General features: G+C 37.4%; 1 protein-coding gene across 5 annotated transcripts in view; it reads right to left on the minus strand.

Moving 5' to 3' along the window:
* Positions 1-22,566, minus strand: part of Akt3 (AKT serine/threonine kinase 3) — a 281,481-nt gene that overhangs the window by 79,686 nt on the left and 179,229 nt on the right. For all 5 annotated transcript variants that reach the window (XM_032915105.1, XM_032915106.1, XM_032915102.1 and 2 more), the window contains 2 exons: positions 11,777-11,842; positions 10,367-10,435 (listed from right to left, as the gene is read on the minus strand). In XM_032915105.1, the coding sequence (XP_032770996.1) occupies positions 10,367-10,435; positions 11,777-11,842 (135 nt within the window). The remainder of the gene's footprint in view (positions 1-10,366; positions 10,436-11,776; positions 11,843-22,566) is intronic.

The following is a 22,566-nucleotide window of genomic DNA, read 5'->3' on the forward strand; positions in this document are numbered from 1 at the left end:
GATGAGTAAAACCGTACCCCACTTCTCAGGGCCTGAGATTAAATTCCTTTTGCAGGGAGAAGTGTCTAGGAAGGAAAAGTGATTGGCTAAGCCTTGGCTAAGCCTCCAGGCCTTTAGGTACCTCATAATGGAGACCTGTCTTGAGCCTAAGTGACCTGTGGTCACATCCTCTACCTGTAGAGGGTCTTGTCCTCTACCTGTAGAGGGTCTCAGGGCTTGGCCCTATGTAACCGATAGCCACAAATCTATGGAGGGCTGAAGCTAATGATGGGGCCTGGTTTGCTGGGAGTCAGACCAAAAGTCTACTTTCCCTTTCCAAAAGGATTTTAAGCCTTTGCTCAAAAGGAACCAGGGTTCCTTTCATGGTCCCACACTTAAACATAACAACAAAATAGATATAGAGTAGAGACCAATGGAATAAAATAGAAAAGCAGAAAGGACCCCATGAATCACCTAAAAGCACTCAAACATACAAAATGGGTAAGAATAGACTCTTTGATAAACGCTAATGGGGCTAATGAGAAAACTTAGTGATTAAGAGTACTTTACCTTACTTTACCCTACAGAAGACTCAGAGTTAGCTCCTCACATACACATAATAGATCAGAACCATCTATAACTACAGGTCTAAGCAATTGGATAGCCTCTTGTAGCTTTCTATTGGCACCAAGTATGTAAGCAATGCATACATACAAGCAAGCAAAATACTCAAGCACATGAAATAAGTATTTTACAAAATGAAACTAGAAAGTTTGTGTCTAAAAATGCATTAGAAACTATATGTATCTCTTATTTATAAATATTTCAATCAATTTTGAATTGAAAGTCCTGAGACTCTAAAACCACTAACGGAAAATTACAAGATGCATACACAGCATTAACTGTCTGGATACAATTTGAATAGCTCCAAATGCAATAGCAGGAATTGACAAACTGGGTTACCTGAAACCAAGTTGCTCTTACACAGCAAAGGAAACAGCTATCAAAGTTAACAGATAGCCTTAGAATTGGGAGAGAAGCATTGCTAACTATTTATGTAACAGAGGGATAACATTCTGATATAAGAAGAACTCAAAATACCAAGTAGCAAAAGTTGAAATAACCCAATTATTTGGAAGGAACAAATGAACTGAAAAAGACAGTTCTTATAAATGAGTTCAGTATCTAATAAATGAAAACATGTTATACTTTTTAGCCAAACAGGAAATGTATATCCAAACTGCATAGATTCCACTTGACTCCAGTAAGAATAGCTGTCATCAAGACAGCAAACAGGATGCAAGGTAAGGGAGAGGATCACTGATAGTAACATGTATGTCAGTCAGTCCAGCCATGGTGGGAACAGTTCTTTAAAAATTTCAAAGCAGAACTACTATGTAACCCAGCTAACCTTCTCTGGGGTACACAGAAAAAGGAGCCTAAGCTAGCCGACTATCGAGATGATTTGTACATTCATGTTTATTGCTGAATGATTAATTTATATCTAAAATATGAAATAAGCCTGTATGCTCATTGATGAATGAGTAAGAATTTCACATACATATGCAATGTAATATTATTCAGCCAACAAGGAAGAACTGGAGTTTCTCTGGTATTCTAAACAAAGTGAGAAGGAAGATTGGGGAGAAGGATCGGTGTGAGGAAGGTCCAAGAGGGTGAATGGTGAGGGTGACGGTCGGTCATAACAAGCATCATATTCATACATGATCATATTTAACAACAGCTGGCAAGATGACTCAGGAGGTCAGGCCAACAGGAGTCAAACTTGGCGACCTGAATTTACTCTTCGAGATTCACGTGGTGGAACATAGTCCCAAAAGTTGTACTCTACCCCCACACATGTACTCTGTATACACACAAAATAAATTAAAATATAATAAACTCTACAGAAAATGTCATGAAAAGTCATTATTTTTAAAAATACACATGACTAAAAACATGTTTTATACAGATATGAGCAATGAGTTTTATACAGATTTGTTCTGTAATATTCACAAAATTTCTTTACCTAATAACTCCAAGCTGAAAAGAACACTGAGAAACATGACCACAATGTAGTAACTCAATCACCATAAAGGATTTTAAAAGTATTTTAGTATGTAAAAAACACAAAAGAAAACAAAAGATTATGTAGTGTTTTGGGAACATAGTTTTAAATATTTAGCTATTATATTTGTCATTTTCCTGTTCTCTCTCTCTCTCTCTCTCTCTCTCTCTCTCTCTCTCTCTCTCTCTCTCTGTGTGTGTGTGCATGTGTATGCGTGTGCGCATGTGTGAACACATGCACGCGTTCATGTGTGTTCCTATTTGTAGTCTCTGAAAGGATCACTCTGGGCTAAGCAACTATTAACAAGTCTAGTTTCCATGAAATTGCCATTCTGCACTATAGCTGCCATGCAGAAAAATAATGAAACCTGAGAATGCCTGGTAACTGCTCATAGTTCTAAGCAGCTCAACATGTTAGACAATGCAACTTGTCTTCTGTTAACTTTCACTGCAGTCCTATGAGAGTTTAGGAAACTAGCTTTGAAATATTATAAAATTATATCATAAAATGGAATATAAAATACAGCTCATTTTGCCTTGAACTTTAGATATTAATATGATTATTAAAATGTAAATTTCTTGGCTTGGGAAGTTTTAAAAAAGATTTGGGTGAAAGCAACAGAATTCTGACATAACCTATATAAAGCTTAATAACTTGGATTCCTGGTAATAAGGATATCTATAGAACCACAAATTTAGTAAAAAATCAAGTTTTAAAAGCACCACCATGAATCTGAAATATTTTTAACTTAAAAATCACCCAAATCACACCTCCACAAATTAGTAAGTAGAATTCAAGGGCTTACTGCCTGCACTTCTGTCTTATATGAATTTAAAATGAGATGATTTTAGTTCACAGAAGAAAAAATGCCAGCCAAATAATGAGAAATCTAAGTAAGAGAGGATTTCAAGAATGACATGTAACTGAAAGTCATATGCAAAAACTAAAATGAGGGGGAGAGCGCTGAACTCTCAGAAGTGCAGACATTCCTGAGAGCTCAGGGGAGACCTCCACTTCTGCTCAGACTCCTGGCCCAAGAGGAACCTGCCCAGTGCCCCCTGGGCACAGGAAGCTAGGAGCAGTCAGGAATAGGACCCTTCCAGTTTCTGCCTGTGCCCAGAGCTGAAAGTCATTCACCAGGAGCGCTGACACACCTAAGAGCAGAGGGAAGACCAACTCTTCCACTCTGAGTAACCCGTCTGGAGGCCTCAGGAGGAATCTGGGACAGGACCCTTCTGGTTTCTGCCTGTACCAAGAGCTGACCTACTCGCACAGCTCTCTGGATCCAGATGTGGCTGTAAGAAAACTGGTCTACAGGAGTGCTGACACACAGACTTACAGGAGGGTCAAGCCTCTGTCAGAGACAGCAAGTCAAGCTAGGACAGGAAACAACCTGAAAGTGAAAAACAAGTGCAGGAACCTGAACAACAGAAACCAAGACTACTTGGCATCATCAGAGCCCAGTTCTCCTACCAAATCAAATAATGACATCTAAACACTGGAAAAGGAACATTCGGATTTAAACTAGAGATGATAGAGGACATTAAGAAAGACATAAAAAAACTCCCTTAAAGAAATACAGGACAACATAGGTAAACAAGTGGAAGCTGTTTTTGTTTCTTTTTCTTTTTTTTTTTTTTTTTTTTTTTTTCGAGAGCTGGGGACCGAACTCAGGGCCTTTGCGCCATAGGGCAAACGCTCTACCACTGAGCTAAATCCTCAATCCCCAAGTGGAAGCTGTTAAAGAGGAAACACAAAAATTCCCTTCAAGAATTACAGGAAAACACAACAACAAAACAGGTGAAGGAATTGAACAAAAACATTCAGGATTTAAAAATGGAAATAGAAACATTAAAGAAATCACAAAGTAAGACAATCTGGAGATAGAAAACCTAGGAAAGAGATCAGGAGCCATAGATGCAGGTATCACCAATAGAATACAAGAGACAGAAGAGAGAATCTCAGGGGCAGAAGATACCATAGAAATCATGGACACAACTATCAAAGAAAATGTAAAACACAAAAAGCTCCTAACCCAAAACATCCAGGAAATCCAAGACACAATGAGAAGACCAAACCTAGGACATTAGGTATAGAAGAGAACGAAGACTACCAACTTAAAGAGTTAGTAAATATCTTGAACAAAATTATAGAAGAAAACTTCCCTAACCTAAAGAAAGACATGCCCATAATCATACAAGAAGCCTACAGAACCGCAAATAGATTGGACCAGAAAAGAAACTACTCCTGTCACATAATAGTCAAAACATCAAATGCACAAAACAAAGGCTATTAAAAGCAGTAAGGGAAAAAGGTGAAGTAACATATAAAGGCAGGCCTATCAGAATTATACCAGACTTCTTGCCAGTGACTTTGAAAGCCATAAGCTCCTAGGCAGATGTCATATAGACTCTAAGAGAATGAAAATGCCAGCCCAGGCTACTATAGCCAGCAAAACTCCCAATTAACATAGACGGAGAAACCAAGATATTCTATGACAAAACCAAATTTGTACAATATCTTTCTACAAATCCAGCCCTACGAAGGATAACAGAGGGAAACCTCCAACACAAGGAGGGAAACTACACCCTAAAGAAAAAAGCAAGAAAGTAAACTCCCTGCAACAAAATCAAAAGAAAAGAGCCACACAAACATAATCCCACCTCTAACAACAAAAATAACAGGAAACAACAATCACTATTTCTTAATATCTCTTAAAGTCAATGGACTAAATTCCTTAATAAAAAGACAGATTAACAGACTGGATACATAAAGAGGACCCAGCATTTTGTTGCATACAGGAAACACACCTTAGTGATAAAGACAGATCCTACCTCAGAGTAAAAGGCTGGAAAACAACTTTCCAAGCAAATGGTCCCAAGAAACAAGTTGGAGTAGCCATTCTAATATTGAATAAAATCGACTTTCAACCAAAAGTCACCCAAAAAAGATAAGGAAGGACACTTAATATTCATCAAAGAAAAAATCCACCAAGATAAACTCTTAATCCTGAATATCTATGCTCCAAGTGCAAAGGCACCTACATTCATAAAAGAAACCTTACTAAAGCTCAAAGCACACATTGTACCTCACACAATAATACTGAGAGATTTCAACACCCCACTCTCATCGATGGACAGATGATGGAAACAGAAACTAAACAGACGCACAGAAAAACTAAAAGGAGTTATGAACCAAATGGATTTAACAAATATTTATAGAACATTTCATCCTAAAACAAAAGAATATTCATTCTTCTTAGTACCTCATGGTACCTTTTCCAAAATTGACCATATAATCAGTTACAAAACAGGCCTCAACAGATACAAGAAGACTGAAATGATTCCATGCATCCTATCAGATCCTATGGACTATGATAGGTCCTCAATACCAACAAAAGCGACAGAAAGTCCCCACACACATGAACAACCCTCTACTCAATGACAATTTTGTCAAAGAAGAAATAAAGAGATTAAAGACTGTTTAGAATTTAATGACAATGAAAGCACAACATACCCAAACTTATGGGACACAATGAAAGCAGTGCTAAGAGGAAAACTCATAGCTCTGAGTGACTCCAAAAAGAAACTGCCAAGGGCATACATTAGAAGCTTGAGAGCACACCTAAAAGCTCTAGAACAAGAAGAAGCCACTATACCCAAGAGGAGTAGATGGCAGAAAATAATCAAACTCAGGGCTGAAATCCACCAAGTAAAAACAAAAAGAACTATACAAAAAAAAAAAAAATCAACAAAACCAGGAACTGGTTCACTAAGAAAATAAAGAAGTCAGATAAACCCTTAGCCAGACTAACCTGAGTGCAGAAAGAGTTTATCCAAATTAACAAAATTAGAAATGAAATGGAAGACATAACAACAGATTCTGAGGATATTAAAAAAAAAATCATCAGATCCTACTACAAAAGCCTATACTCAGCAAAAATGGAAAATGTGGATGAAAATGTGGGCAATTTTCTAGACAGATACCAGGTATCAAAGTTAAATCAGGATCAGATAAACCATCTAAACAGTCCCATAACTCCAAAGAAATAAAAGCAGTTATTAAAATCTCCCAACCAAAAAAGCCCAGGACCAGCTGGGTTTAGTGCAGAATTCTATCAGACCTTCATAGAAGACCTAATACCAATGCTGTCCAAACTATTCCACAAAATAGAAACAGAGGGAATACTACACAATTCCTTCTATGAAGCCATAATTACTCTTACACTGAAACCACACAAAGATCCAACATAGAAAGAGAACTTCAGGCCAAATTCCTTTATGAATATCGACACAAAAATACTCAATAAAATTCTCACGATTCGAATCCAAGAACACATCAGAACTATCATCCATTATGATTAAGTAGGCTTCATTCCAGGCATGCAAGGATTGTTCAATATACGGAAATCCATCAACATAATCCACTATGTAAACAAACTCAAAGAAAAAAACCACATGATCATCTCATTAAATGCATCTGACAAAAGTCAACACCCTTTCACGTTAAAAATCTTGGAAAGATCAGAAATTCATAGCACATACCTAAACATAGTAAAAGCAACATACAGCAAACCAAGCACCAACATCAAACTAAATTGAGGGAAACTTGAAGCAATCCCACTAAAATCAGGGACTAGACAAGGCTGCCCACTCTCTCCCTACTTATCAGTATAGTACTCAAAGTCCTAGCCAGAGCAATCAGACAATGAAAGGAGGTCAAATGGATACAAATTGAAAAGGAAAAAGTCAAAATATCACTATTTGCAGATGATATGATAATATACTTAAGTGACCCCAAAAGTTCCACCAGAGAACTACTAAGTCTGATAAACAACTTGTAGATCAATGGAATAGAATTGAAGACGCAGAAATGAACCCACACACCTATGGTCACTTGATCTTTGACAAAGGAGCTAAAACCATCCAGTGGAAAAAAACAGCATTTTCAACAAATGGTGCTGGTGTTCAACTGAAGGTCAGTATGTAGAAGAATGTAAATCAATCCATTCTTATCACCATGTACAAAGCTCAAGTCAAAGTGGATCAAAAATCTCCACATGAAACCAGATACACTCAAACTAATAGAAGAAAAATGTGGTAAGGGCCTCAAACACCTGGGCATTGGGGAAATTTTTCTGAACAGAACACCAATGGCTTATACTCCACGGCTCCAGCTGCTTATGTAGCAGAGGATGGCCTTCTTGGGCACCCCCTTTGTCCTGCCAAGGCTGGACTCCCCCTCCAGTGTAGGGAAATGTCAGGGCAGGGAGGTGGGAAGGAGGTAGTTGGGGAAGGGGAACATCCTCATAGAAGAAGGGGGAGGGGGAATGGGCTACGGGGCTTATGGACAGGAAATCAAGAACAGGAATAACATTTGAAATGTAAAATAAAAAAATCCAGTAAAAAAAAAAAAAGAAAAAAACTAAAATGAATTTCATCAAAGACATTTATACAATTGTATGCAGTACTAACAAGCCTGAATGGTCAAGTTAGGAAATGGTAGACTACTGAGTTCTTAGAGAAAGCACTGAGCAGAACAGTAACAATATATCAGATCCACAGAATTCTACCATGTCATGAATCTCTATCTTTCATGAAATTTGAGCCTGTGAGAGATCACAGAAGGCCAATTTGTAAATCTTTTTTTTGTAAGTCTTAAAATGTATAGAACTAAAGACAATTTGGCAAAAGGTTTAAGTGGAGACTTCTTCAAACAAATTTGAATTACTTTGGTTTTCAGATATTACATTTCTCCAGTATTTTTATACTTCTCATCTAAATGTAATACCAACTAAATTACTAAGCATGGTTTTAGCATATTAGTAACATTCTGACTTCTGACATTATTAGACTTTAAAAGTTAATTATATTGTTATTTTGTGGCCTGCCCTGCACTTAGTGTTCCTCTACATTTTGCCTATAGATTTCTATTTCTATTCCACTCTGTAATTCTCTCCCTAGTCATCCACCCATTCATATTTTTAAATATTAAATATTAAGTATTAAGTATTAAGAATACACAAGTGAATTAGCTTCCTTCCACACTGTACTGAGTCCCGAAGCCAGTTCTAAATTCCAGTGGACAATGAGATATTCACACAGGGAGAAAGGAATGTACATACACATGGTCATGACCTACATTTCTCTCAGCATGACAGCAGCATGCTTTGTACTCTCTCATCTTACAACATTTTAGATATTTAAGCAAGCCACTTACTGAACGTTCATTCAAGATTCCACAGTTGTATAATAAAAGTGTTTATCCATATACTACTTGGTCACATATCTTTATTTCTTGGATTATAATTACTAGAAACAAAATTGCTAAGTGCTTTCCTGTTGCTGGGATTAAAATGTGCTGAGAAAAGCAACTAAAAGAATATAGGATTTATTTTGATTCACAGTTGAAGGTTTAGAATCCAGCACGGTGAGGAAGTTACAGGAGCCTGAGGCAGCTGGTCATACTGCACCACAGTTCCACGTTAAAGCTGATGAAGGAAGAAATCTTGCATTTGCTCACATTTTCCTCTTCATACAGTTCAGAATCCCAGACAGGGAACAGTGCTGCCTAGAGAGGTGTGAATCACCACCTCAGTTCCCTTAAGTATCTTTTGCAGCCATGCCCAGAGGCCCATGTCTACAGAGATTCTACATCTTATCAAGCTGAGAACAGATCCCAATACATGTATTTGAATTCTAACGGGTACCACCATGGAAGTTCCATTAATTTTATTTCCATCTCTATGAGTAAAATTATGACCTTCAGGTGAATATGTCCCAAATATGTTTGCCTTTATTATTCTAATTCAACACAGGGCTTCAAAATGATAGAAAAAAACTTTATAAAAATTAACACATAGTCTTGCTCTAAAAGACTTTTTCATATCTTGAATATATCCAACAAATTTCACATAATCAAGAATAAATCATGTGTGTTTCCAATAGTGTTTTTTACCCATATCAACAAACTAGCTCTTAAGATGCAAGTCCCACAGCTCTAAGCCATCTGTCATCTTCATATCCATGGATGTGTTACTGAGGCTCTGCATTTTCTGTGTCTAGGTTATTATTATTATTCTAATGCTCAAATTTTCTTTGTTTGGTGCTCATCCACTGGTGGCACACTATCATCTCTATTTGAACTGCCACTTTAGTCCACTAACGAAATCTCAAAGTCTATCTTTAATGAAAACTTGTCTTCATTAAAGATAGACTTTGAGATTCACTTATTTGTATTTGAGTATCACACATTTTAATCATAACATGCTCACAATAGAAACTACATACTCCTTCACAGCAAAGGTAATGCTTTAATACTAGAAAAGTCTGTACTATCTCTACATTCAAAATTACCAAGTGAGTGAAAGAAATTTCAGGGAACATAATTTCTAAATATCAGATAATCTTTTAAAAATATTCTACATCTGTTATTTATTTAGATTGGAAAATAAGAATATTTAAAAGTTTATGAGATACAACCTTCTATTTGGTACATTTATTTCAGAAAGTTATCTATTTCCTGTTACTATTTTTATAAATTATACTTCTATTTCACATTAATTTTCTTCAAAATAGGAAGAAGAAAAAGAAAAGGTACTGGTGAAATGATTTAATTTCTATTCGAAACTGTAAGAACTCTTAAATTTCTTCATTATCATCTCATTCACTACTAGTTAATATATACAAGAGCAAAAACTTCAAGTACAATGTATCTACAGAATAGAGTTGGCCGTGTTCAAAATAGGTTTTTAAAAACTATTATGTTTCACAATAGGCTTGTTTGAAAAGTTATCTAAAATATAATCTAACAGTCCATATATATTTCCACAATAACCATAATTTCAGAAATCATAATGTGGGGGCTAGAGACATGTGTCAATGTTTTACAGAGAACCCAGGTTCAATGCTCAGCGCCCACATGCTGGCACAAGGTCACCTGCAAGTCTAGTTCCACAAGATTTCATGCTGTTTTCTGACCTTTCCGGGCACCAAACACACAGTTGCTGCATAGGCGCACATGGAGGCAAAACATGCACACATAAAATAAATCTGAAAAGAAAATCAGTAAGTAAAGGGGAATATATCCCCTATAAAAATCATATGTGGTAAAACATGTTTATCTTTCAAAAGTAAAGTAAAATAAATGATCATGCTAATATATGATCAAAACACTCTATTAGAAATACCCATCTTTTGTCTAGTCAATAGGAAGAACTATGCAAACCCCTGTGGAGCTGAGAAGCACCACAAGTCATACTGTAGGTAATGCTTTTAATGAAATACTCCATGCGAATGCTAGATTGACTTCTTGACTCACCTCTCCCCCATTAACATATTCCATCACAAAACACAAACGGTCTTTTGTCTGGAAGGAATATTTCAAGGACTTGAAATGAAAAAGAAAACAATGTTAATTAAAATCCTATTTTCTTAAAAGTATAATGGTACCAAAAATAAAAATTTAAAAATAGTTATCATAATTGATGAAATGATACTGTTCCTTATGAGTATATTCACTTCATAGTAGTGCTTTCTTTCTAAGACTATGGTAAACAAAAGTAAATTTGGTCATGGTGATGAACACTCACAATGTACTATGCCCTGGGAGACAGGAGTCAGTACTCAGTGTGCTACTGTTCATTTTTGTAATCTATACAGGGAACACTAGTAAAAGTTCCACAGGGACATAGTTGTTCTTACTTACTATGTTCAAAATACTTTCAGTGTTACTTTGTATATACTAAGGCTAAAACATAGCAAAACTCAATAAGGTAGGTCCTGGTGAGACTAAAATGTTCTTATTACCCTAGAGAATAGACATGAAACACTTTAACAAAGATGAGGCAGCAGCTGATAACTCTAAATATATCTAGACAGTCTTAGAATATTAATAAAGGATTTCAGTTTTAAACTGTAGTTGTTCTTTTTAATCTTAGCATGCTTGGTACAAACAAGGAACATAAATTAACTTTTTAATTACTATCTAGTACACAAATACCCAGGCTGGATATAAAATACCCTGCCTAAAAACTTTCTGCATACATTAATGGCCTCAATTATATTTTTTCTAATGAAGAAAAGATAGAAGGACTTATTCTGTATTACACATAATTTACATTTCTGTAGTTCCACCATGAAACGTCTTGTTTTTTTGAAGTCTGTTCATTTAAAATTTTGACTTTTGAAAACTGAAGCTGTGTAGTCATTTTAATGTTTATCTGAAGCCACCAAACAAAAGAAATATAAAATCTTCACTTTTTTCTTTTGAGATATTTCTTACACTGTAATCCAGGAAACTCTAGGATTCACTAGAGAGTCCAGGATGGCCTCAAACATGTAGAGGGCCGCCTTTCAGATTCCTCAATACTGGTCTTATAGTCATGAACCATGATGTCTGTACTGCACTACTAGCTGAACAATAAAATAAACTTTAAGTGTCTACCATCTTATTAGGAATTCCATAAAATTCCAGAAGTGACTTTCTTGCTCTATGGACATTTTTAACGTCAGGGAGATATATGGGAGGAAAGAGAAAGGTTTCTAAAAAGTTGTACACAGGTAATAAAGGGATTAGAAATGCATAACATAAAGAAGAAACTGAACTTACAGTCTGTCATAAAAATATCATACATAAAAGTAAACGTTACTTAAAACAGTCATAATTTCATTCTATACTACAATCCCACTAAATTTAGAATGTCATTATAGGAGTCCTCTAAGTACTCACTGTTAGAAATGGATGTCTGGTGTTCTTTAGAACTCTGCTCTCAGTCAGAGTATGTGCCACTTCATCCTAAAAGGAAAGACAAACGATAACTACATGCTCTAAGAACTAATAATACAAAACTTCACCACTTTCCAGAAATCAGAAAACCGTGCTTACAGACATAAAAGGGCAGTAAAATACACTGGTCTGCCTCCTCTGTTGCTTAAATTCCCTTCCAGCACTACACCCAAAAATCAAATGAAAAGTTTGGTTAAATTCAGAACCTCACTCATATTTGATCAAAGTTCATCAGTAATGACATAAAATTAATAATAAACTTATTTGAGATAGAAATAAATGTGGGCTTTTCGCCTTAACACAGACTTACCATCTAACACTGTAGCAAATTTAGGTGATAGTTTCACAGTTATAATACATTTTACTCAGGGAGATACAAACAATTTATTGATGGTTGTAAAATAAACTCTCCACAACAGTCAGTTATTTAAAAAGCAACCACCAAGTACACACTTCTGTTCTAAATTAAACATTTCAAAACAGAAAGTAAGAGTGTACAAAAGCACATCTTTTTGCTTGTTACTTTTTAATATGCTTTTCACAAGTCTTAAGTGTCTTACTTCAAATGAGTTTGAAAACATGAGTTTATTTCATTAAAAGAATGTTTTCCCTGAATTTTTGTTCAGAAATTTCGTCGTGATTTGTAAAGTGAGCTAACTAAAAGGGATTTTCTTTTAACATATGGAGTTCTTGGAACACGGTTCACACTTCAAAGGCTATCATCTTAGAGATTGAAGAAGGGAGGTAATGGAACCTCTACAGTCTGCTTAAACAAATACCTTGCTACTTCAACGACACCTTTGGCAAATAAATGTTAGGTCATAAAGAAAGAGATGGAGAACAAAACATCATGTCACTGAATTACATTTACTATCTTACAAAAATATTTGACCTTTGTTTATACGTTGAAGAAAAATGAGAAACAGATTTATCAAAGAAGCTAATATTCTAAGGCCATTTTGGCAAAGGGCTACCAACTGTGTATGAACAAAAAGTAAAGTGAATTAACAATGTGGCAATTAAAGCAAATTAAGCTAAGAATGAGCAAACTGCTTCAGTCTTATTTTATAGGAGCCAAGCTTTACTGTTCAAACAATTTGAAAGTCATTGCCACAGTATATCATTATGCCTGAATTAATAATTAGCACTTTAAGAGAAAAAAGAAATGACACAAAAACTTATAACTTTTAAACCCATTAGTACATAGCACAATGGTTACCATACAGCGAGTACTTAATGCTTGAGCTGGAGGCCAAGAAGTCAAAAGCTCATTCATTCAACCAATACTACAACAACTCTAAAGAACTTTCTAGGTCTAATTTACACACTGGAGACAGCCTTGGACAAAGAAACAGAGATCGTTCTAATCAGTCAAACTGTGGTCAGTATTAATGGACAAAACCAAGTAGTTATTAAATGATAATCATCATAAAAAATATGAATTACATGAAACATATAATTGAGCAAGTGATACATAGAACTAAACCAATTGATTTAAAAATTCCATGCAGTACACTTAAAAAATGTTCATGTCAGCTTCCTGACATGTGCCAGATCAGCAGCCCAACATCCTCTCATACCCTAGAGCCTGTCTCCTTTGAGAAGGTCCACAGACATCAAGCACAGAGCTGAGACTCACTCCTGCCCAAATTCCTAAGCCAAAAGGAACACCCACAGAGCCCAGCTGACAAGGGACCTACCTGCCCTGCCAAGCTCCACCTTCTTTCCAGTCTCCTTCCCCACCCAGGCCAGATCAGTGACCCAATACTCTCCCACACCCTACAGACTTCCCTGACTCCCAGGAGGTCTGAAGTAACCAGCAACACAGGAGGCCTACCTTAACCAGGGGCAAGGTCCTTCCAGTCTGCACTTCCATCTACAACTTGGGTAGATCCTGCCCATGGAGCCCAAAGCCTGCTTGTCTCCCAGGCTTGCCCTAGCCAGAAACACAGGAGGTCTGCACTAACCAGAGATAGAGGAGGCCCCCCCAACAAGAGACAACACTGACTGCCTCCCAGGAGACGAGCTCTAACCCAGGTCACAGAACTCTATCTTCCTCCAGAGAAGCTGGCTCCAGTGAAAAGCACCCAGGCCAGTTAACAACACCAGAGAACCAGAAGGCAAGTTCAAGAACATAAGTTACAGAACACAGTGTAATTTACCACCATCAGAACTCAGTTCTGACACCACAGCAAGCCCTGGATACCCTACACACCTAAAAAGCAAGATTCTGACCTAAAATACCATCTCATGAAGATGGAAGAGGCCTTTGAGAGGGTAGATATATTATTTGGGTCTATTATGAAGGGTGTCATTTCCCTAATTCCTTTCTCGGCTTGTTTCCCTTTTGTGTAGAGGAAGGCTACTGATTTATTTGAGTTAATTTTATACCCAGCCACTTTGCTGAAGTTGTTTATCAGCTTTAGTAGTTCTCTGGTGGAACTTTTGGGATCGCTTAAATACACTATCATATCATCTGCAAATAGTGATATTTTGACTTCTTCCCTTCCGATCTGTATCCCCTTGACCTCCTTTTGTTGTCTGATTGCTCTGGCTAGACCTTCAAGAACTATATTGAATAAGTAGGGAGAGAGTGGGCAGCCTTGTCTAGTCCCTGATTTTAGTGGGATTGCTTCAAGTTTCTCTCCATTTTGTTTAATGTTAGCAACTGGTTTGCTGTATATTGCTTTTACTATGTTTAGGTATGGGCCTTGAATTCCTATTCTTTCCAGGACTTTTATCATGAAGGGGTGTTGAATTTTGTCAAATGCTTTCTCAGCATCTAATGAAATGATCATGTGGTTTTGTTCTTTCAGTTTGTTTATATAATGGATCACGTTGATGGTTTTCCGTATATTAAACCATCCCTGCATGCCTGGGATGAAGCCTACTTGATCATGGTGGATGATTGTTTTGATGTGCTCTTGGATTCGGTTTGCCAGAATTTTATTGAGTATTTTTGCATCGATATTCATAAGGGAAATTGGTCTGAAGTTCTCTTTCTTTGTTGGGTCTTTATGTAGTTTAGGTATAGGAGTAATTGTGGCTTCATAGAAGGAATTCGGTAGCGCTCCATTGGTTTCAATTTTGTGGAATAGTTTGGATAGTATTGGTATGACATCTTCTATGAAGGTCTGATAGAATTCTGCACTGAACCCGTCTGAACCTGGGCTCTTTTTGGTTGGGAGACCTTTAATGACTGCTTCTATTTCCTTAGGAGTTATGGGGTTATTTAAATGGTTTATCTGTTCCTGATTTAACTTTGGTACCTGGTATCTGTCTAGGAAATTGTCCCTTTCCTGCAGATTTTCAAGTTTTGTTGAATGTAGGCTTTTGTAGTAGGATCTGCTTTCTTTTTAATTTCCTCTGATTCTGTAGTTATGTTTCTCTTTTCATTTCTGATTTTGTTAATTTGGACACACTCTCTGTGTCCTCTCGTTAGTCTGGCAAAGGGTTTATCTATTTTGTTGACTTTCTCAAAGAACCAACTTTTGGTTCTGTTGACTCTTTCTATGGTCCTACATCGGTGTGACTTTAACCAAGCAAGTAAAAGATCTGTGATAAGAACTTCAAGCCTCTGAAGAAAAGAAAGAAGACCTCAGAAGATGGAAAGATCTCCCATGCTCATGGATTGGCAGGATTAACATAGTAAAAATGGCCATTTTACCAAAAGCGATCTACAGATTCAATGCAATCCCCATCAAAATACCAATCCAATTCTTCAGAGAGTTAGACAGAACAATTTGCAAATTCATCTGGAATAACAAAAAACCCAGGATAGCTAAAACTATCCTCAACAATAAACGGATTTCTGGGGGAATCACTATCCCTGAACTCAAGCAGTATTACAGAGCAATAGTGATAAAAACTGCATGGAACTGGTACAGAGACAGAGACATAGACCAGTGGAATAGAATTGAAGACCCAGAAATGAACCCACATACCTATGGACACTTGATTTTTGAGAAAGGAGCCAAAACCATCCAATGGAAAAAGAGATAGCATTTTCAGCAAATGGTGCTGGTGCAACTGGAGGTCAACATGTAGAAGAATGCAGATGCAACCCATGCTTATCACCCTGTACAAAGCTTAAGTCCAAGTGGATCAAGGACCTCCACATCAAACCAGACACACTCAAACTAATAGAAGAAAAAGTGGGAAGCAACTGAACACATGGGCACTGGAGAAAATTTCCTGAACAAAACACCAATGGCTTATGCTCTAAGATCAAGAATTGACAAATGGGATCTTATAAAACTGCAAAGCTTCTGTAAGGCAAAGGACACTGTTGTTAGGACAACATGGCAACCAACAGATTGGGAAAAGATCTTTACCAATCCTACAACAGATAGAGGGCTTATATCCAAAATATACAAAGAACTCAAGAAGTTAGACTGCAGGGAGTCAAATAACCCTATTAAAAAATGGGGTTCAGAGCTAAACAAAGAATTCACAGCTGAGGAATGCCGAATGGCTGAGAAACACCTAAAGAAATGTTCAACATCTTTAGTCATAAGGTAAATGCAAATCAAAAGAACCCTGAGATTCCACCTCACACCAGTCAGAATGGCTAAGATCAAAAACTCAGGTGACAGCAAATGCTGGCGAGGATATGGAGAAAGAGGAACATTCTTCTAATTGTTGGTGGGATTGCAGACTGGTACAACCATTCTGGAAATCAGTCTGGAGGTTCCTCAGAAAATTGACATTGCACTACCTGAGGACCCAGCTATACTTCTCTTGGGCAAATACCCAAAAGATGCCCCAACATATAACAAAGACACGTGCTCCACTATGTTCATATCAGTCTTATTTATAATATGGCCAGAAGCTGGAAAGAACCCAGATGCCCTTCAACAGAGGAATGGATACAGAAAATGTGGTACATCTACACAATGGGATATTACTCAGCTATGAAAAACAATGACTTCATGAAATTCATAGGCAAATGGACGGAACTGGAAAATATCATCCTGAGTGAGGTAACCCAATCACAGAAAAACACATATGGTGTACACTCACTGATAAGTGGTTATTAGCCCAAATGCTTGAATTACCCTAGATGCACAGAACACATGAAACTCAAGAAGGATGACCAAAAATGCGAATGTTTCACTCCTTCTTTAAAAGGGGAACAAGAATACCCTTGGCAGGGAATAGGGAGGCAAAGATTAGAACAGAAGCAGAAGGAACACCCATTCAGAGCCTGCCCCACATGTGGCTCATACATATACAGCCACCAAACTAGATAAGATGGATGAAGCAAAGAAGTGCAGGCTGACAGGAACTGGATGTAGACCTCTCCTTAGAGACACAGCCAGAATACAGCAAATACATAGGCGAATGCCAGCAGCAATCCACTGAACTGAGAATGGGACCCCCATTGAAGGAATCAGAGAAAGGACTGGAAGAGTCTGAAGGGGCTCGAGACCCTATATGAACAACAATGCCAACCAACCAGAGCTTCCAGGGACTAAGCCACTACCCAAAGACTATACATGAACTGACCCTGGGCTCCAACCTCATAGGTAGCAATGAATAGCCTAGTAAGAGCACCAGTGGAAGGGGAGGCCCTTGGTCCTGCCAAGACTGAACCCCCAGTGAATGTGATTGTTGGGGGGGAGGTGGTAATGGAGGGAAGATGGGGAGGGGAAGCCCATATTGAAGAGGAAGAGGAGGGGTTAGGGGGATGTTGGCCCGGAAACTGGGAATGGGAATAACAATCAAAATGTAAGTAAGAAATACTCAAGTTAATAAAGATAAAAAAAAAAAAAAAGGATGGCTATATATAAACTCCTTTAAAGAAATACAAGTAAAACATGAGCAATCAGAGTTATAAGCCCTTAAAGAAGAAATACAGTAAAATTCAATAAAGCAGGTGAAGGAATTGAACAAAATGGCCCAAGACCTAAAACTGTATATAAACAATAAAGAAAACACAAATGGAGGCAACCCTCGAAATGGAAAACCTAAGAAAGAGATCAGGAGTTACAGATGTAAGCATCACCATCAGAGTAAGATATAGAGAAAATCTCAGCCATAGAAAATACTATAGAAGATATTGATATATCAGTCAAAGAAAATACAAAGTATAAAAAGCTCCTAACACAAAATATTCAGAAAATTCAGGACACAATGAAAAGATCAAGCCAAGAATAATAGGAATAAAAGAGGGTGAAGATTCCCAGTTCAAAAGTCCAGAAACAGCTTCAACAAAGTCATAGAAGAAAAGTTCCCTAACCTAAAGGAAGAGATGGCCATAAATATATAAGAAGCCAAAACACCAAATAGATTGGATCAGAAAAGAAAATCCTCCCATCGCATAATAATCAAAACACTAAATGTAAAAAGCAAAGAAAGAATATTAAAAGCTGTAAGGAAAAGGGCTAAGTGACATAACGGCAGACCTATCAGAACTATATCAGACTTCTCAATAGAGACTCTAAAACCCAGAAGACCCTGGATAGACCCTAAGAGAACACAAATGCCAGCCAAGGCTACTATGCCCAGCAAAACTCTCAATCACCATCAATGGAGAAACCAAGATATTCCATGGGGAGAAAAAAAAAAAACTTAACCAGTATCTTTGTAGTAATCCAGCCCTACAAAAGATACTGGAAGGAAAACTCTAACACAAGGAGAGTAACTGAACCCACGAAAACATAAGAAATTAAACATTTTAAGTAAAAAAAAAAAACAAAAAACAAAAAAAACCAATCAAGAAAATCTCACACACACACACACACACACACACACACACACACACATATATCACCTCCAATATCAAAAAATAACAGGAATGAACAATCATCTGTCTTTAATAATTCTCAACATCAATGGACTCAACTCCCCCAATAAGACGACACAGGCTATGTAAACAGTATCAAGCATTTTGCTGCATACAAGAAACATCATTCAGTGACTACTCAGTTTACCTCAGAGTAAAGGGTTGGAAAAAAGATTCCCAAGCAAATGGTCTCAAGAAACAAGTGGCAATTGCCATTCTAATATCCAATAAGATAGACTTTTAACTAAAAGTTATCAAAAAAGAAAAAGATCCAAAAAAATCCCAACCCCCCCCCAAAAAAGTCTACTAAATCTCCTAACACACATCGAATCTCACAACATTAAAAGAGGAAGACTTCAGCACCCCACTCTCACCAATGGATAGGTCATTGAAACAACAATTAAACAGAAGCACAGAACCAAATGGATTTAACAGATATCTACTGAACATTTCACCCTCAAACAAGAGAATACACGTTCTCGGCACCTCGTGGAACTTTCTCCAAAATTGACCATAAAATTGTACATAAAACAAGACTCAACAGATACAAGAAGAATCTAAAATTTATCATCCTGAATGAGGTAACCCAGACCCAAAATGACAGGTATGGTTTCTACCCACTGATAAGTGGTATTAGCCAAAAAGCACAGAGTACCTAGGATACAACCCACAGACCCTATGAAATTTAACAAGCAGAAGTGCCTAAGAAAGGATGTTTCAATTCTACTTAGAAGGGGGAAAAATAATCGCAAGAGACAGAGGGTGTGAGGGATCTGGGTGGGAGAGGTAGAGGAACAGGGTAACATAGTCAAGTATGGCGGGAGGAGGGGAGGCAGAAGAAAAACCCAGAGGGCCAGGAGAATAAATGGAAATATGTGGCCTTGGGGTGGGAGAGTGGTGGACCCTCTAGAAAGTACCAGAGATCCAGGAGGTGAGAGATTCTCAGAACTCAATGGGGGTGACCAAAAAGCCCAACAATGGGAAGAGGGAACTCTAAGAGTCCACCTCCAGTAGGTACACAGGGCCTTAAGGGGAAGGACAGGGTTACCGACCCACAGTCAAAATTTCTGATCTGGAACTGTTCTTGTCTAAAAGAACTGCAGTGACAAAAATGGAGAAGAGACTGAAGACAGGAGCCTAGCATGGCTGTCCTCTGAAAGGCTCTACTAGCAGCTGATTAAGACAAATGCAGATATCTACATTCAACCATTGGACTGAGGTCTGGGACCCTTGTGGTTGAATTAGGGGAAGGATTGAAGAAGTTGGAGGGGAGGGTGACCTCATAGGAAGACCAACAGTCTCAACTAACCCAGACCAGAGGGAGTTCTAGAGACTAAGCGACTGACCAGGCAGCACACATGGGTTGGTCTGAGGCCCCTGGCACATATAAAGCAGAGGACTGCCTGGTCTGGCCTCAGTGGGAGAAGATGTGCCTAATCCTTTAGAGACTTGAGACCCAAGGGAAAAGAGAGCCCTGGTGGTGGTGGGAGGGTATTCTCATAGGCAAGGGGGCAGATGAGTAGGATGAGGAAGAGTGGGAGGGGCATGACTGTAAAAAGGGTGCAATGGCTGGAATATAAATGAATTTTTTCAAAAAAAGAAATATGCTAATGATAATAAGGTATAAGACTGTTTTTTAACAAAAAGATTTCTTTGTTCACAGATTTTACAGGCTAGTGAAGAATATAAATAAATAACCAACTTAATAAGTAATATACTTATTAGCAAGGGAGGGGTTTATATGCTATTATAAGTAAGATAGAAAAGGAAAAACCAACACTACTGAAAAATGTAAGCTTGGCAGTGTGTGGTTCAATGGGAACTGCAGGGAACGGTGAATCACATGACGGGACCTACACTGTTCAGTTTACTAGTGCTCCACTGCCAAGAATAGTAAGAGACAAAGAACCCTCAAAGGGCTTACCCCAAGGTAGAAACAAGATGGCATTGACTAATGGGGGTGGTTTGAGGTATTTTTAGATTTAAAATGAACTGAAATGTTCTAAAAGTTACATGCCTCAACTATGAAAAGAAATACCTCTTTCTATGCAGCGAGAGAGATGTTACAGAGGGGCTGACATTTACCTGCTGTGTGCTAGTGTGCTAAGCCTTCTGAGTCTGTACACTAGAGAAAGAATAAAACAGCAGTGAACAGAAAACCAACTTAATATTGGAAAATTATAATCTGGTACTTTAGAAAAATGGGGGATATTTCATTCTGTTTTGGTAAAACAGCTATATTCCACATAATATTTTTCTACCTAAGTTTGCAAATTTTTTGAAATTTTGTGACTTTTCCCCCTCTAAATTCTTTAATCTACTTAACCACATGTACACAGCCAAGCAAAGACATATAGAGATAAAAGAAAATTCTTTGTTATGAATACATAATTAAGAGGTAATAAGATAGATCAATCTTAAATGTATTTTCTATCATAATTTATATTTAAGGTCAGAAAATTTCCCATTAATGCAAATTGAATGGTATTATACTCCACATACTAATTAATTTTTCTATGAAGATATGGTACATAAGCTAAGAAATAAACACAGATGCCAATAATTTTTAATTACAGTTAAAAGCAACATGTCAAAACAAGAAGTTAAAAATTAACAGTGAGAAAATTTTGTGGCTAAAACAATGCAATGCTTATTTAAAAGTTCATTTGCTAATGATGATTACAAATGAAGAATTTTAGAAGTACTAAGATTTAGAAGATTAATATTCTTATAAAATTTCCCTTGAAATTCAGATTCCCATATAGTCAACCATCCTGAAATACTAAATAAGGAGTCTTTAAGTCAGATTTCTTTCAGGGACAGAAGCTTCAGAGGGAGACTATTTCCTGAGGGCATGGGGTGCAATCATTCTCTCCAATTTTATCACTCATCCTCCAAGATATATGGTCTAAAATTCTTCCTTACTTTGCTCACTGTTTTATGACAGTTAAGTTTTTTTGTTTGAGTGAGAGAGAAATAGAAGCAAAGAAAATAGCATGTTAAGTAAAAACAAACTAGGAAAACATGTTTACACTCTTAACAAAGACCCAAAGGTGACACTCGGGTTTACGATTATGACTTATCTTAGTAAACTGAATGTCACAGAATACAATTTCTCAAGCACAGATGAGACAGAGTATAATCCATATCTAGCTCCGATAACAGCGGTCCTTTCTATTTCACAAGGCTGCCTCCTATCTTCAAATAGCTCAATACCTACACAACCAGATCTGTTCTATTCACATGATTTTCTGTATATTGACAATAAATAAGTCTCTAGAGACTAACTCTGTCACAGTCATTGTGTCTGAAAGCATTTACTCCTCCTTACCAGGAGAGCAGTCAGTGAGACTGAAGGAGAAGATGGATTAAGTATGGACAGAGGAGCAGAACTCACACAGTTTAATTAAAGCACAGGAACTTCCAAGGATCACTGTTTACTTGCTCACCATCTCCACAAGCCATGTGTTAGCAACCTAGCTCTACTTGCCTGCTTGCTTCTGAGGAAGACACAGCACACTTTCAAAGCTCTTAGATCATGGCCCTGCAGCTCCATCCTGAAAGTTAGGTAAGGAACTAGATCCCAATTTGTAATATTTCTCTTCTCTTCTCTTCTCTTCTCTTCTCTTCTCTTCTCTTCTCTTCTCTTCTCTTCTCTTCTCTTCTCTCTTTTCTCCTTCTCCTTCTCCTCCTCCTTCCCTCCTTTCCTCCCTCCCCCCCCTCATTATTCCTTAATATCTCTCTCAAGATTTTTTTTACCTACTTGGAGAGGGGGGAAGATTATGTGTATGCCAATGAGGACTACCTAGAGGAACCTAGAGGACACAGAGTTTAAAAGAACAGTCACAAACTTAAGTATTTTAAGGAACTTACAAAAGACACAAAGAAGTAGCTCAATGAATTTAAAGAAGAAGATCTTAAAGAGAATAAATGCATGCCCAGGGAA

Source organism: Rattus rattus, chromosome 10 (genome assembly GCF_011064425.1).
Source record: "Rattus rattus isolate New Zealand chromosome 10, Rrattus_CSIRO_v1, whole genome shotgun sequence".
Taxonomy (NCBI): Eukaryota; Metazoa; Chordata; class Mammalia; order Rodentia; family Muridae; genus Rattus; species Rattus rattus.